Raw genomic sequence first — 14,681 nt, 5'->3', positions numbered from 1 at the left:
CGTCCTTATTTCTATACATTCTACCTCCAAAACCCTGGTCACTGGAGCATGAGACAAACAAGCCCTAAAGTTCAGTGGCTGCCGCTGCTACCACCAAAAGGCATCAAAGGCAGAGGCCCTTCAGCCAAGGGCAGACATCCAAACAGAGGCTGGTGGCCCAATCCAGACAAGGAACAGGCCTCTGCCCCACGGCCTGGCCAGGGCTGGAGCCAACTGTGTCTGAAGCTGACTCTGGGTGGGAGGAGGCCCAGGGCCCCACGGTACACATATCCACGGGAGGAGCAGGGGCCCCTGGAAGCAGCCCCTCCTCAAGGAACGGGGCTGGCTTCCCAGGAGACCAAGCACACACTTAGCACAGCAGCCCAGCAGGGCCACCAATGCTGGTGACTGAGAAGCCCTCCTCGGCTTTAATGAGGGACACGCCCTGCCCTTCTGAGCCTGCCCGGCCTTGAGGGTCCACACACCCACAGGTGTGCACAGGTGCACGAGTGTGTGTGTGCTTACACACGTCTGTCACACACACAATCACTCAGACACAGCATTGCAGCTTCAGGCAGCACCCGACACACATGCACACAGTCAACGACCAAGAGTAGAGTCTGTGCGCAGCCCCTCGGGGTTTTCTGGAGCTCACAGAAGAGGCAGCGAGCCCTGCCCTTGTGCTAAGACAGTGGTTCTCAAAGTGAGGTCCCTGTACCAGCAGCACCGGAATCACCTGAGAACGTGTTAGAAATGCTTTGCGTCTGCCTCGGTCAGCAGAGCCCTGGGCTGTCTGGGGGCCTCCCACAGGGCTACAACTCCTTGTCACGTTTTCTTACCTGCCAGCTCCTGTGCTAAATAGACTTTACGTACGTTATCTCATTAAAACTCACCAATATCCTGTGAGATGTGCACCGTATTGTTCCTATTTTTTTCAGATGGGAAAGTCGAAGCTGGGAAAGGTTAAAAGACTTGCCTGGAGTCCCTGGGGCTCCCAAGCCCGTGCCCCTAATTACATTCTAGATGTAGCTCCAGCCCCACTGAATGTAAACACCCTACCAAGGACTGTGCCCCCCATGCCCGGCCCCGCTGCTGCCACCTCCCATTTCCCCTGGGTCTCTCCCTGCCTCAGCAGCCAGTCCTAAATCTTTCCGCAAGAGACAAGGCCGGGCCCTCCACGCAGGGGTGGGACGAAGGGCAGGAGGCAGCCCCACCTCGTGAGCAGAAAACACCTCCGCCAAGGTCCTCACCGCCCAGCATGCCCCGCCCAGAGAGCAGCAGGGTGGCAACCATGGGCTGGCAGCCCTGCCTGCACCCCAACGCCTGGAGAGAGAGCCTGCTGTGCAGTTGACCTATGGAATCCAAAGACGGCTGCTGTGTGTGCATCTGATCCAGAATGTTCCCTGAATTGCATTAGGAGGGACCTGGGTTTGAGTCCTGGCTTTATCACCAACTTACTGTGTGACCTGGGCTGGTCCCCTCTTGGAATCTGTTTTTCCATTTCTGCAGTGAAGGGGTTGACTGATGATTTATAAGGATGTCTCTCGCTCTGAAAGCGTGTCTTGGATTCTAGATGTCCACATGACATTGGAGAAGTCTGGCCAGGACATGGGAATGTAAAATGCCAATGGCTCTGGACCCGGCTCTCTGCTCAGCCTAACTCATCTTTGCTTGAGACTTGGGAGTGCCCCCCGGCTCCCCAGATGTGCCTGGCTTTGCACAGGAGTGCTCCCCTCGCTCCCCCATACTCATGCACCAAAGAGGATTTGTCTTCTACAGCATATCTGGCAGGGCACCAGGGCCCGGAAGGAGCCAAGGAGCTAGACTGTTGTCCCAGACCCAGAGGCAGCCATGGGAGCCTGTGCCATGGTGACTGACACCAACATCTCGTCTGGCCTTGAGAGCAACACCACGGATATCACAGCCTTCTCCATGCCTGGCTGGCAGCTGGCATTGTGGGCAGCAGCCTACCTGGCCCTGGTGCTGGTGGCTGTGATGGGCAATGCTGCAGTTATCTGGATCATCCTGGCCCATCAGAAGATGTGCACGGTCACCAACTACTTCACTGTCAACCTGGCCCTGGCCGACCTCTGCATGGCCGCCTTCAACGCAGCCTTCAACTTCGTCTACGCCAGCTACAACATCTGGTACTTTGGCCGTGCCTTCTGCTGCTTCCAGAACCTCTTCCCCATCACAGCCATGTTTGTCAGCATCTACTCCATGACCGCCATCGCCACCGACAGGCAAGAGGGGGCAGCTGGGGGGAGGGAGTCAGCTCGCTTTCCTGGGTTCACACAGGGCTGGTAACTTGCCCACAGTCACACAGCAAGTTAAGGGTAGAACTCAGTGAATTAATTGCCTCCTAACCTGATCATGATCCTAAACTATGCATCTGGAAGACAGGGGCCTGTGGAACCAAAGCAAGTAAGGTTAAGGTTAGACACAAGGAAGAACTTTGCACTAGATGGCTGTTCAAGGCTGAAATGTTCTTCTCTGGAGTTGATCTTTGTTTTACTGAAAGGAAATTGCTTATATTGTCATCCTATTCCTAGATATATTATATGAGGGGAAATTTTAACACCGCACGCAGTTACTATATAATTAAGATGGGGCCAATTACTTCCCTGTTGCTGCTCTCTGGGGCTGCAGACTGTGACGTTCTGACGGGGAAGGGGTGGGGGCAGGAGGGGTGGAGGGGTGGAGGAGTGATCAGTCGGCAGATCTGAAAGTCCCCTAAGACTTTCTTTTCATTCACTCAGGTATTTGAGGCACTGTTTCAGGCACTGGGGAATAAACACCAGGGGGAAAAGAGTCCCGAAATCATGGTCTCGTGGAACTTCCATTTTAAAGGCTGGGTGGAGGGTGGGTAGTACGGACTGTAGAGGGCAGGGTGGGAGCCAGGAGACCAGGCAAGAAGACACTGAATAATAACCCAGGTGAGGGAGGATGGTGGCTCAGGTCAGGATGGTAATAATGGAGACTCGTCCATTCATTTCTTCATTCATTCTTATGTTCAATGCCTACTTATATACAGATACTGTTATGGGCATTGGGGGAAGAAACAGATAAAGATGCCTGCCCTAGTGAGAATTTAAATAATAAACACAAGACTAAATAAATTATATGTTGTATTTTGAGGTCATGAGTGCTATAGAAAAATATCAGGAAGTGGAAAGGGGATCCGAGGCACTAGGGTATGTGTGCTGGGGTAGGGCAGGTTGTAGTGTTAGATAGGGTGTCAGGATCAGCTTTATTGTGAGAGTGGGATTTGAGCTGCGTCCTATTGTTCTGGCCTGGTCTCAAGATTCAGATTAATCCCAGGGAGGAAGGCCCAGGGGTCATCTAGGACCAAAGCCGTTTCGGCGTATGTAGAGCAGTTCCTCCACTGCAGAAAGGTGGTGGGCAGCTGCTTTGGGCTTTGTCCGGGAGACCGTTGGGCTCTGTTACGGTTTCTGAATGGAAGACAGGCTGTGTGGCTGGGGAACTCGGCAGGGCTGAGCTTCAGGACAAGGCCCCAGATGGACTGCCGGTGTGGCCACACCGCTCTCTTGTGGCCATCCGAGAGCACATCCGCGCTCAGAGGGAGGCCATGTGGTGGAAGGGGGTGGGGTGGGCTGGCGTTTAGGGCGCTAGTGTTCCACATGGCTGTGGGAGAGCACCAGCCCAGCTGGCTCTCTGCAGGTGGTCAGCCAGGGTGCGGGGAATGGGACTAGCAGATCTGGGCTGGTCTGACAGGAGGGCACCCCCCACTCACACCGCCCTCTGCTCACAGGTGCATGGCCATCGTCCACGCCTTCCAGCCACGGCTCTCGGTCCCCAGCACCAGAGCAGTAATTGCTGGCATCTGGCTGGTGGCCCTGGCCCTCACCTTCCCCCAGTGTTTCTACTCCACCATCACCATGGACCAGGGTGCCACCAAGCGCGTGGTGGCCTGGCCCGAAGACAGCGGCGGCAAGATGCACCTTTTGTAAGGCCTGGGGGTGGGGGAGCATGGTGTGTGTGTGCGCACGTACACATGTGCAGTGTGTATGCATGGGTGTGCACATGTGTCTGTGAGTGAACTGGGGATTATGTGAGTACAGTATCAACTAAAAGTAACACTTAGCACTTACTAAATGTCAGGTTTGGTATAAGTACTTTACATATATGAACCCACTGGATTCTCCTAACAATATGGGTATGTATGTATTATTATTCCCATTTTTCAGATGAGGAAACTGAGGCACTAAAAAAAACCTAAGTAATGTGCCTAAGACCACACAGCTAGTAAGTGGTAAATCGAAGATTTAAATCCAGGCAATCCTGCTTCAGAGCCCAATCTCCTCACCACTCTTACTTAAATAAGGGACATGTCAGGGTACCGAGACAGAAAGAAAGGGCAGGTGCCAGAGCCTGGGATGTTTTCAGGAGGAGCCTGGAGTGGACTTGAGCTGAGGCAGGCACCATGGGCCAGGGGATGGGGGGAGAAAACAGAACTCAGGCATGGTGCAGCTGCTGCGTGACCCTGGGTAAGTCCTTTCCCTTTCTGGGAGTCAGTTTGCCCAGTTCTCACGGCGGGTGTGGCTTTGTCATCCCCAAGCACGGCGGGGGTTGGTAGTAGAGGATAAAGAATTGGTTGAGGTTCTGGAGACAGTAGTCGAGTTGGAGCCCTGCGCTGTCCCCTGCTGGCCGGAGGACCCTTTGTAGTCACTTAACCTCTCTGACCCTTTGGCTCCTTCTCTCTTAAAGGGGATTAGTAAGAGAACCTTGCTCAGGGGTTGTTATGAACACAGAAGAGAAAATGTACCTGAGGCAACTTAGCACGGTGCCTGGCACAGAACCGGCGCCCAGTAGGTGGTAGTTTAAACGGGCAACAAACGAAAACAAACCTGGAAGATTTAGTCCAAGAAAAGCCCAGCTGCCCCAAGCATGAGGATGTGCACGCTCTGAGCCCAGAGCCGCCAGATCACAGCGACAACTCAGCTCCCTCCCCCGCCTCCTTTAACACTCCTCCCCCAACGCCCGCCCCTACCTGGCCTCCTCCCGTCCCGAGCACCAGCCAGAGAGCGCCACGCTGCGGCCTTCGGGGAAGGCGCCATTCCTCTGAGAAGCCTGTTCCTGGCAACTGCTGAGTTTCCCAGGAAACTGCTGCCCTGGGTCTCTGCCCTCATTCCGTAGCCCACGTTCTCGGGACTCGCGGCTCCAAGGGCGGAGTCCACGTAGGGACCCGCCCCCTTCTTGGCTTTGGGGAGGGGCGGAGAGCAGAACATTTCCTGACTGGCCACTGCGGGGCGGTGTTTCTCCACCTTAACAGTGAGCTTTTCTCTCTGAAGTGGGGACCAGTAAGAATTTAAGGTACCAACCACCACCTTTCTGGGGATGGTGATTTCCGACTCTGATTCAGGCAACAGGGGAAAATAGGAGGGCAGAGGTGGGCTAGGAAGGCCATACTTTGGTGCTACTTCGAATTCTGAGAGGATTTGGGGAAAAGCCTGGTTTCTCGTGTGTAAGAATATATTATTTGTTCTTGGGTTGGGGAGCTTCTGAGATTTAGACTGGGGGCTCCATCCGTACAGGCTCACATCCTGTGTGTATAGGAATCTAGGAAAATGCACATATGCTCCCCAAATCAAAATACAAAAAAAGGCAGTCCAGGCTATGAGATTCTGGCAGGCCCTAGAAGATGGTTCCCAAAGCTCCTTGGCACTCCCTTCTGTGTGGGAACCTAGCCCAGAGTGAATTCCTATCCTGAACCGACCCAAGAAAGAATGAGGCAACAGAAAGGCGTCACTCATACTTGGGAAGGATGGTAGAGATTAACTCCTTGTTTTACAAATGGGGAAACAGACTGAGGGAGAGATCTGACTTGCCCAAGGTCACGCTTTAAATTAGAGGCTAGGCAAGAACCCAGTTCTTCTGACTCCACAGGGTTGACCCTCAGTGGAAGGGAAATCATTTGTGTGTTAAGTCCGTATAGAGCTGTTTCACAGGACACAGACTTCCTGTGCCTCTCTGAGCCTCATTTTCCTGCTCTGGCTGAGACAGGTGGCCCTGCTGATCCTCAAGGTCTATCTATCTCAGACACTCTGTGACCTCACAATGAAGGTAAGGTACAAGGGCCTGGCTCCTGGCTGCTCCTCCCGCCTCACCTGCTCCACAATAGGACAGATGATGATCAGGGAGTCGAGGAGCCCCCAAACCTTTTGTAATTAGCATGCTTGCCAAAAGAGCAAGCAAGCCGAATTCTAAACTCAGGCTTTAGGGAAGACATTTGCTGGAGCCACCTACTCCCCTCCCTCCAGGTGTCAGTACCTCTTGAAAGGTACCCAGCAAGGCTGGCACACGGGGAAGAAAGGAGGGGCTTGGGTACACCTCTGTTCTCCTAGAAAAAGGTCACATGACAGGGCCAGGGGTCTTGGGTCCATTCACCGGGTGCTCCTGCTTGGGCCTTGTCAGAGAGAGGCTACAGCATCGCTCAGAAACCAGAATGGGCAGCATGCATCTTTCCAAAAGGAAATGAGAAGGCCTCAACACAGCCCCGGGTGTCCTCCACGGACACTGGATGAGTGCCATCAATGGTGTTCCAGGCCACTTGCTTACAGGTGGTGTGAAAGAGTATCTGCAGATGTGAGCCATGTTCCCAACCAAATGCTCATGGTCGGGAAGAGATGCTCCACTAGCATGTACAGTGTGGCCTGTCTCCACTGCTCCCTTCCCTGCTAGGGATGTTGGTGCAGGATAGAACCACATCAACTCTAGGAAATCTATCTAGACAGACAGATGCAGATATAGAAGATATACATAATCTATCTAATATATATGTGCATATACATATACACCTATATTACATGATTCTGGAAGAAATATTCCAAATCATTAACAGTGGTGGGGGTGAGATACATAATTTTACTTCCTCCTTTGTGCTTACTGGCACTTTAAATTTTAAACAAATGTATTGCTTGGTTAACTTTTTCGTTCCTATTTATTTCCTTGTTTGGTAACTTGTCTGTCACTTGGAAGGACTCAGAGCTAACACAGGTGTCCCTTTTGCGGCAGGGGAAACTCTCATTGGGCACATGTGCTAGCCAGTTTGCCCTTCTTTTTTTTTTAACTCTTTTTTTTTTTTTTTCAAACCAAGGCCTTGGGAGGTGGCCCAGGGTAGCCCACCAGGGACAGCTCAGGGGCGTCAGCAAGGTCCTGGGGATTGAGTGCTGGTGGATGCTGGAGTCGCCCCCAGGTCGCCCCGTGCCCAGGCCCTTGACTCTCCTTCCAGGTACCACCTCGCGGTGATAGCCCTCTTTTACTTCCTGCCTCTCGTGGTGATGTTCGTTGCCTACAGTGTCATCGGCCTCACGCTCTGGAGACGCACTGTCCCAGGGTACGAGGCACATGGCGCCAACTTGCGCCACCTGCAGGCCAAGAAGGTGAACTCCGGGGTCAGGGAGGGGGCGGGGGGCGGGGCCGGAAGTTTGGCCCCCGCCTTGGGATCAGCCATTCCGGGCACGTCCCCTAGAGGGCGCCGCGGAGGATAGACTCCACCTGTAACTTGCCCTTGTCCCAAGTCCCTGGCCAGAACCTTCATTCCTTCTTCCCGGGCGGGCGGACTTGCTTTGGTCTTCGGGCTGTGGCAGACACAGCTTGCAGGGAGAGGGAGACCTCGGAACCCGTAGCTGGCATGGTCTCCTCTAAGGATGGGGTTAGGAACGAGAGCTCCAGGGAGGGGAGCTGCTCTGCTCTAAGAGGGATCCAAGATGCCTTTTAGAGGAGATGGCCACCGAGCTGGGCTTTGAGGAGTGAGGACTTCAAAGGAAAGACAGCAGTGTGGACAGAGAGACCAGCCTGAGCAAAAGCCCCGAGGTGGAAGGCCCAGGAGTGTCTGGGTAGCAGAAGCTCTAGGGGCCTGAGCCTGTGGAGGTAGACAGGGCCTGCTTACTGAGGGCTTCTCAGGCTGGCACGAGAGGTGCCTCGTGCTTCCCCTCGGGAAAACTGGGGCTTGGGGCTTCCAGGCTGAGGAGTGACCTGAGTCTCTCCTGGACCAGTTTGTGAAGACCATGGTGCTGGTGGTGGTGACATTTGCCATCTGCTGGCTGCCCTACCACCTCTACTTCATCCTGGGCAGCTTCCAGGAGGACGTCTACTGCCACAAGTTCATCCAGCAGGTCTACCTGGCGCTCTTCTGGCTGGCCATGAGCTTCACCATGTACAATCCCATCATTTATTGCTGCCTCAACCACAGGTGAGCCCTCACCCCAGCCCCTCTCCTCAGCCTGTCTCCATCTGGACTCCCCTGCACAGCTTGAGCCTGTGCCCACCCATCCCCGCCACCATGGGATTACCATCCTCCCAGGGAGCCCCCAACACAATCCTCCCTCGGGTCCAGGCCTAGCTTGAGCCCCACCTCCTCCCCAAAGCTTTGCCCCCCATTGCCCAGGCCACAGCTCTCACGTCTGCCTGCTCCTGCTCTGTCTTCTGGGGGCTGCATCTGGGACAAGGAGAAGAAAGGAGGGAGGGACAGAGAGATGGAGGGAGGGGGAGAGAGGAAGAAGGACAGCCAGAGAGGGCGGAAGGAAGGAGCCAGGTAGAGGAGGGAGGGACTGATGGTTTTAAGAGCTTCCTACACTGAGGAAGAACTGAGGACTGTCCCTGGGCGAGGAGAACAGCGCCAGCCCCAGCAGAACGAAGCACTCAACCTGAGGCCTGGGGCCAAGACTAGACGGGGAGCAGGTTGCTCCCTGGAAGATCACAGAGGGGGCTTTCAGGGCAGCTAGGAAGTGACCTTGGCAGAGACTGCCAGAAAGGAAGGAGCCAAGTTCTCACTTCCCCCCAACCCTTGTACTTCTAGAGAAGTGTAGTCCCAGAGAGGGGCTGGCATTTGCTCAGGGGCACTTGCACAGGTGAGGAGGTGCTGGGCCAGGCAGGAGCCCCAGCCCAGGAGTCCCACTTGCAGAGCAAGTCATTCAGCCTCAGAAAGCCTTGATGGTGGAGCCAGGTAAGAGGAGATGAGAGGTGGACACTGAGTCCTGGCCTTCACGAGGCAATGATGTGGGTGAGGTTGGCCCTGGGCATCTTTTATCACCTCCCTGCCCACATGTCCAGGCCACTCATAATGCCAGTAGGATCTTTGTTGCTCAGACATCCCACCCAGGGCAGGCCAGAAGGAAGTAACAGACTGTAATTTTTTTTTTTTTTTTTTGACTGTTTAATGGCTGCCAGAACCCTCCATTGTCTCGTGAGAGGCAAGTATATAATGGGAGGGAGGTGTTATCCCCATTTTACAGATGAGGAAAGTGAGCCTCCAAAAGGAAGACTCTCCTAAATTCATGCAGCAGGAATTCCATGTGTCTCCAAGGCCTATAATCTCATCATTTCTCTTGCATGCAGTTGTAGGAGTGAGAACTTGGAGACAGGGACTGTCACATCAGGGAGGGGCTCCCAGCCTTCTGTGTCTGTGCACTGGTCACTCTCCTGCTACCCAAAGACACAATCCCTGGGAGTCTGAACACCCCAGGGCTCTACAACTTCTGAATCGTTCAGTATTTGATGACACTAGCTCTGAAGACTGGTATTCCTGGCGGAATTTTCATTCTTCCGGAAAATGTTCACCAGTGGCTCTGTGTGCCCGGCACTGTTCCAGGCCCTTGGGATACCCCGGTGAACAAAAACAGTGATCCCTATCCTCGGGGAGCTGACCCTCTAGTGGGGAGGTGGAGATAGACAATAAGCAAATGTAATGAGTAAATAATACAGTGTGTATTAGGTGATAAATCCTATAGAAAAAAGAAAAACTAGAGCTGGGTAAGAGAGGACAGGAAGTGCTGGGGGAATTAGTGGGCATAAGGGCTGCGATTTTACAGGATGGTCAGGGTAGGCTTTACTAAGGGGTCTTTTGAGCAAAGACTTGAGGATTGAGTGGGCCCTGTAGGTGTCTGGACAAGAATTCCAGGCAGAGGGAACAGCCAAGGCAAGGGCCCTGTGGTCAAGGTAAGGACTTGGGCTGGTTCTCTGACATGAGGAGCCCTGCAGTGTTCTGAGCGGGGGAAACACATGCTCTGATTCCCTTTTAAAAGAATCAGTCTCGCAGCTGTGTTGGAACTGGACCACAGAGGGGCAAGGTGGGGGAGGCAGGGAGATGGTTAGGCAGGTGCAATAATCCAGGCGAGAGATGGTGGGTGTAGACATGTGAGAAGTGGTCAGAGTCCGGAGATTGCTAAGGCAGAGCCAACAGAATTTGATGGAGAGGGAGTCAAGGATGACCCCAGGTTCTTGGCCTGAACTAGTGGAAGGACAGAGTGGTCAGCTGTCAGGAACTGAGACGAGGACGACTGGGGGGGTGTGGGGGGAAGAGGATGGGGAGCTCAGGTTGGGACATGCTGAGTGTGGGCAGAGGCCATGAAGTTCCCATAATAAAGGCATTTATTGGGCTGCACCATGGAACCTTTAGAGCTACAGGGGGAAGAACCAAAGTCAGGCCTGCTCTTCTGAAACTCGGAACCCTGCGTCTCCTGGGAACAGACCATATAGTTCTTTCCCTCCCTCTGCATCACACAGGGTCTCATCTGTTTCTGCTCCTGACAGACCAGTGTCCTCTTTCTGCCAGCTCTTTCTCATTTCTTCCAGTCACTCTCTGCTTCCTCGGATCTCCAATTTACAGGTGGACCCTCTTTGCTGCCTTGGGGAAAGTTTTTTATTTTTTAAGCAAATGTACTAAAACTTAGTAGTTCCATGTGTATATTTTCTTTCAAAGCTGTCCCCTTGGGGGAGCATCCGTATTCTACCCAACATTGCCAAAGCCCAAAGTTTTTAAGACTCCTCTTTGCATACTCCTTTAGAAGCCAATTAACAAATCGAACAAGAAAATCTGTTGTGTCTTTATAACTGTACTTGGTTTATTTTTGTTTGTTTGTAATAGCAAACGGTCTCATTCGGCTTACTTCAGTCCTTGGACTTAGCTCCAGATTACTTCTGGTTGTTTCCAAAAACCAAATCCACTAGAGAACGTGTCTCCCCAGAGACCCTGAGCTCTTAGGAGCGAGGCAGCAACTTTCCTCTGGAGGAGAGATCGGCTCCCGGAGGTGGGAGCAGCCACAGGACAGTTCCCTTAACTGTTGCCCTCACTCCGTTGCTCAAGATGACTCTCCATCCCCCAGGTTTCGCTCTGGATTCCGGCTTGCTTTCCGTTGCTGCCCATGGGTCACGCCAACTGAGGAGGACAAGATTGAGCGGACTCACACCTCATCCCTTTCCACGAGGGTCAACAGGTGTCACACTAAAGAGACTTTGTTCGTGGCTGGGGATGTGGCCCCCTCTGGGGCTGCCAATGGGCAGGCTGGAAGTCTGCAAGCTGAAGTGTCTACTGACCCCTGAACCCTTGTGCCTGGTTGCAGGGGGAGGCTTAGCACCCTGGAGAAGTAGCCAGTTGGGAGGACCACATCGGAAAGTTTGGCCCATGCCTCACCCTTCAGTACATCAATGGAAAAACAAGATGGGGCCAGGAACTCTGCAGTGGGTGCTGACTCTCCCAGCCACCCCTCTGACAGTGCTTCAGGGGATCCAATAAGTCAAAGAAGACAGTGTGAGCTAACACTTATCTAATCCAGGAGTTGCAAGCTCGAATGCCTCCCGGGGACATACAACATAATGAGTAAACTGAATCCAGTATAAAAGAAAAACTGTAGATATAATGATAAAAGGTAAGTGACTTCCAGTGTTGGGGCAAAAGGAAGGGTGGGGACCGTGGCAAACTGGAGAGCACAGGAATCCAAAGGGAACAACAGCCGATCAGCTCTGGACAGATGCTGCCATGTGGCTGGGAGCCCACTGTTGCCAGATCCTCCAAACCTTTCAAGAGAAGCCAGAAATCCAAATTTGTCAAACTTCCAGGTTTGTTAAATTGAGCTCACATTTTTTTTTTTTTAATTTTATTTATTTATTTATTTATGGCTGTGTTGGGTCTTCATTTCTGTGCGAGGGCTTTCTCTAGTTGCGGCAAGCGGGGGCCACTCTTCATCGTGGTGCGCGGGCCTCTCACTGTCGCGGCCTCTCTTGTTGCGGAGCACAGGCTCCAGACGCGCAGGCTCAGTAATTGTGGCTCACGGGCCTAGTAGCTCCGCGGCATGTGGGATCTTCCCAGACCAGGGCTCGAACCCGTGTCCCCTGTATTGGCAGGCAGATTCTCAACCACTGCTCCACCAGGGAAGCCCTGAGCTCACATTTTTATAAATGTTGCATAAACCAAACAAAACACACCTGTCAGCAGCACCCAACCATGACACTGACCTATTATGAGGCTAAAGACACAAGGAAAGAAGCTTCTTGTTTTGCAAAGCCCCTAACCTGTGAGCCAATCCAGGGTTTCTCTGCCTTAGCATCTAAGAACCCAGGTCCACCCTAGTGTAGGTGGTGGTTAAAAGGAGCCTCAGCTGGGTGGCCTCAGACAAGTCACAATGACCTTCAGCTCCTTTCTCTTTCAATGGCAAAACCACCTCACAGGGATGCTGTGGGGATGATGGGAGTGATGCCTATAAACTGGCAGGCCCAGCACAGGTGAAGTGCTTCACAACCAGCAGCTGTGACTTTTATTACTACCAGGGCAGCCGTTTGACCTGAATTCCGCAAGTCAGCGACACAGCCCTCACCCTTACTTCTGCTCAAGGAGGTGGCAGGCAGAGAACACCCACTGTCCCATCTCCCAGAAAGCTCCAGGCCCAGCCCGGTCCACACCTCACCCTGCTTGCTGACTCACCCTTCCCACCTCACGGCCCCTCCAGAAGAATCACGTAACACTGTAAATGCACACCTAGAGTTCAATGTTATCTGTGTTCTCCACAAGATCACTGTGTCATAGGCACCGGCAGTGACAAATAAAGGGACTCTGGTCTCACCAAACCAAGGGAGCATGCAGTCAGTCCTGGGAAAAGCCACCAGAGGTGTGGTCATGGCCTGGGAGACTCACATCGCACCTCAATCACAGGGTACCAGAATGTGGACTGATGTGGGGTCCACAGACAGGCTGGGGGAGAACCCAAAACGGCAGCCACAGAGTGGAACGGCACCCTCAAGACCGCGGTGGGGCAGGGGTGAAAGGGTCAGACAAGGGCCCACAGAAGGGGTTCGCTTATGATGGGGGTTGGGGAGAGGACGGCAACCTGCTACCCTGGGCTGCTGCAAGGCTTCATCTGCTCAGGGCAGGGCATCTCTTCATCCATCGTCCTGGAGTCGGCAGAGAGGGTGATGGGGTCAGGACCTGCTCTAGCACAGCAGGAGGGTGGGCCAGAGTTGCCCTGTCCTCTCATGGGGCTTCCAACAGCCCCCGCAAAGCCAAGCTGACTTTTGCTTTGTTCCAACTGCAAGTGAGGAAGCCAGGCTATTGGAAGACGGAGGCCTTCCATCCCTTTACCTTCTGAGAGGTGTCGAGGCGGGGGCTGCAGGAGTCCCTCCCTGGGGTAGACCCCCGGGGCTGGAGCAGGGAACTGGAAGGGCAGGTGCTAGAAGAAGGGGAGAGGCTACTTCTTGACCCTCTGCAGGGAGAGTACAGAAGTTCTCAAGCCAAAAGAAGGCTGCACGCTGAAGAACACAGCCTTCATTTCAAACTCTGCCCCTGACCCAGAAGGCCACCAAACCCCTCAGGGTTTGGTTTCTGCCACATCCCCCCGATGTCCTCCCCACTCCCCAGCCATTAAGCATCACTCGGGTCTTTGAATTGATACAAAGTTTACTAGGTCATACAACATGGCTCACAAAAGCGATGGGAAATTCCAATGAGCGTACTGTTTCTTGATTGGTTCGTTTTACCCAAACGGAGACAAGACACTTTCCCGCAGGACTGCCCACCTCCCCTCCCCAAGACAGACAGAATGCAAGACTGTCACAATGTGGCTATGACCAGTTCCACAGACACACAGTTCAGTGGCATTGACACGCCCTGATGGGACACCAGACAGCAATGGGCGCGGGGCCGGGAGGAAGCGGCGGCTGAGGCACCCGTGGGAGGAGGAGTCCCGGCAGTGTCTGCTGGTGATAATACATTGCACACGGGGGACACATCCCCAAGGACGGGCTGCGGAGGCCCATAAGGCCTGTCAGATGGTGTGACTTTTCATCTTGGGCCAATAAATAACTGTTGGACGAATGCATAAGTTAGAAACGGACGCCACTAAACTTCACATGTGGGGAACGTACGACCAGGCTGAAGTCAAATCATGCAAAGTGGCAGGGCAGGTGAGGAGGGATCTGGAGGTCAGGGAGATTACCAACAGCACACACTCTATTTTGTACCCTACGTTATGCGCCAGTAGTTGGCTTCTGTTTTCCTCCCCGCGGTGGTGCTGGCGGGCTCTGGCGCCGGCGTCTCCCAGCACAGCTCGCTGGGCAGAACAGGGGGTCGCTGCTTGAAGAGAGAAGTGCTGGAAGGGCAGCAGGCTGGGGGTCCAGGACTCTTAGCTGCTCGTTTCTTGCCGGAGCCGAACGCCCACTGCCGTGATGAGGGCGGCTCCCTTGCCGCTACCGTCTTCGGATAAGAGGAAGGACACGTTACACTTTGGTGACAGTTCCTTCACGGTTTGGTGCATGATTCTGGAGAAGCTAAAAAGGACAAAAATAGAGAAGGGTAGGTAGAGGAATACGAGGAGAGACGCCAGACCCACCTGAAGACGCTGAAGCATCCTAACAATAAGGAGGGAAGCGAGATGGGAGGGGCTGTTTGGAAGCAGCTGCGGCTTACTGAG

The 14,681-nt window shown here is 53.6% G+C and overlaps 2 protein-coding genes and 1 long non-coding RNA gene across 3 annotated transcripts in view; 2 read left to right on the top strand and 1 right to left on the bottom strand.

The window, feature by feature from the left end:
- The window catches only part of LOC309635739, a 191,839-nt gene that overhangs the window by 159,436 nt on the left and 17,722 nt on the right, over positions 1–14,681 (top strand). The gene's annotated exons all lie outside the window — the stretch shown is intronic.
- On the top strand, positions 1,816–11,858 carry TACR2 (tachykinin receptor 2). The gene is made up of 5 exons (XM_082407334.1): positions 1,816–2,222; positions 3,752–3,946; positions 7,232–7,382; positions 7,998–8,194; positions 11,106–11,858. The coding sequence occupies exons 1-5, from the start codon at positions 1,831–1,833 to the stop codon at positions 11,320–11,322; spliced, it is 1,152 nt and encodes a 383-aa protein (XP_082263460.1). The 5' UTR covers positions 1,816–1,830; the 3' UTR covers positions 11,323–11,858.
- HK1 (hexokinase 1) overlaps positions 13,652–14,681 on the bottom strand; it is a 71,528-nt gene continuing 70,498 nt past the window's right edge. Inside the window, exon 18 of the mRNA XM_082407279.1 lies at positions 13,652–14,538. Within this exon, the coding sequence (XP_082263405.1) occupies positions 14,394–14,538 (145 nt within the window). The 3' untranslated portion in view covers positions 13,652–14,393. The remainder of the gene's footprint in view (positions 14,539–14,681) is intronic.

Source organism: Balaenoptera borealis (genome assembly GCF_965194805.1).
Source record: "Balaenoptera borealis genome assembly, chromosome: 10".
NCBI classification, from domain to species: domain Eukaryota; kingdom Metazoa; phylum Chordata; class Mammalia; order Artiodactyla; family Balaenopteridae; genus Balaenoptera; species Balaenoptera borealis.
The sequence above is the reverse complement of the archived record's forward strand: the minus strand, read 5'-3'. Positions and strand labels throughout refer to the sequence as shown.

Excerpts from the sequence above, each read along its gene's own strand:
- TACR2 (XM_082407334.1), top strand. The coding sequence starts at position 1,831 with ATGGGAGCCTGTGCCATGGTGACTGACACCAACATCTCGTCTGGCCTT. Across the intron at positions 7,383-7,997 it reads GCCACCTGCAGGCCAAGAAG|TTTGTGAAGACCATGGTGCT; the intron begins GTGAACTCCGGG and ends CTCCTGGACCAG. Across the intron at positions 8,195-11,105 it reads TATTGCTGCCTCAACCACAG|GTTTCGCTCTGGATTCCGGC; the intron begins GTGAGCCCTCAC and ends TCCATCCCCCAG.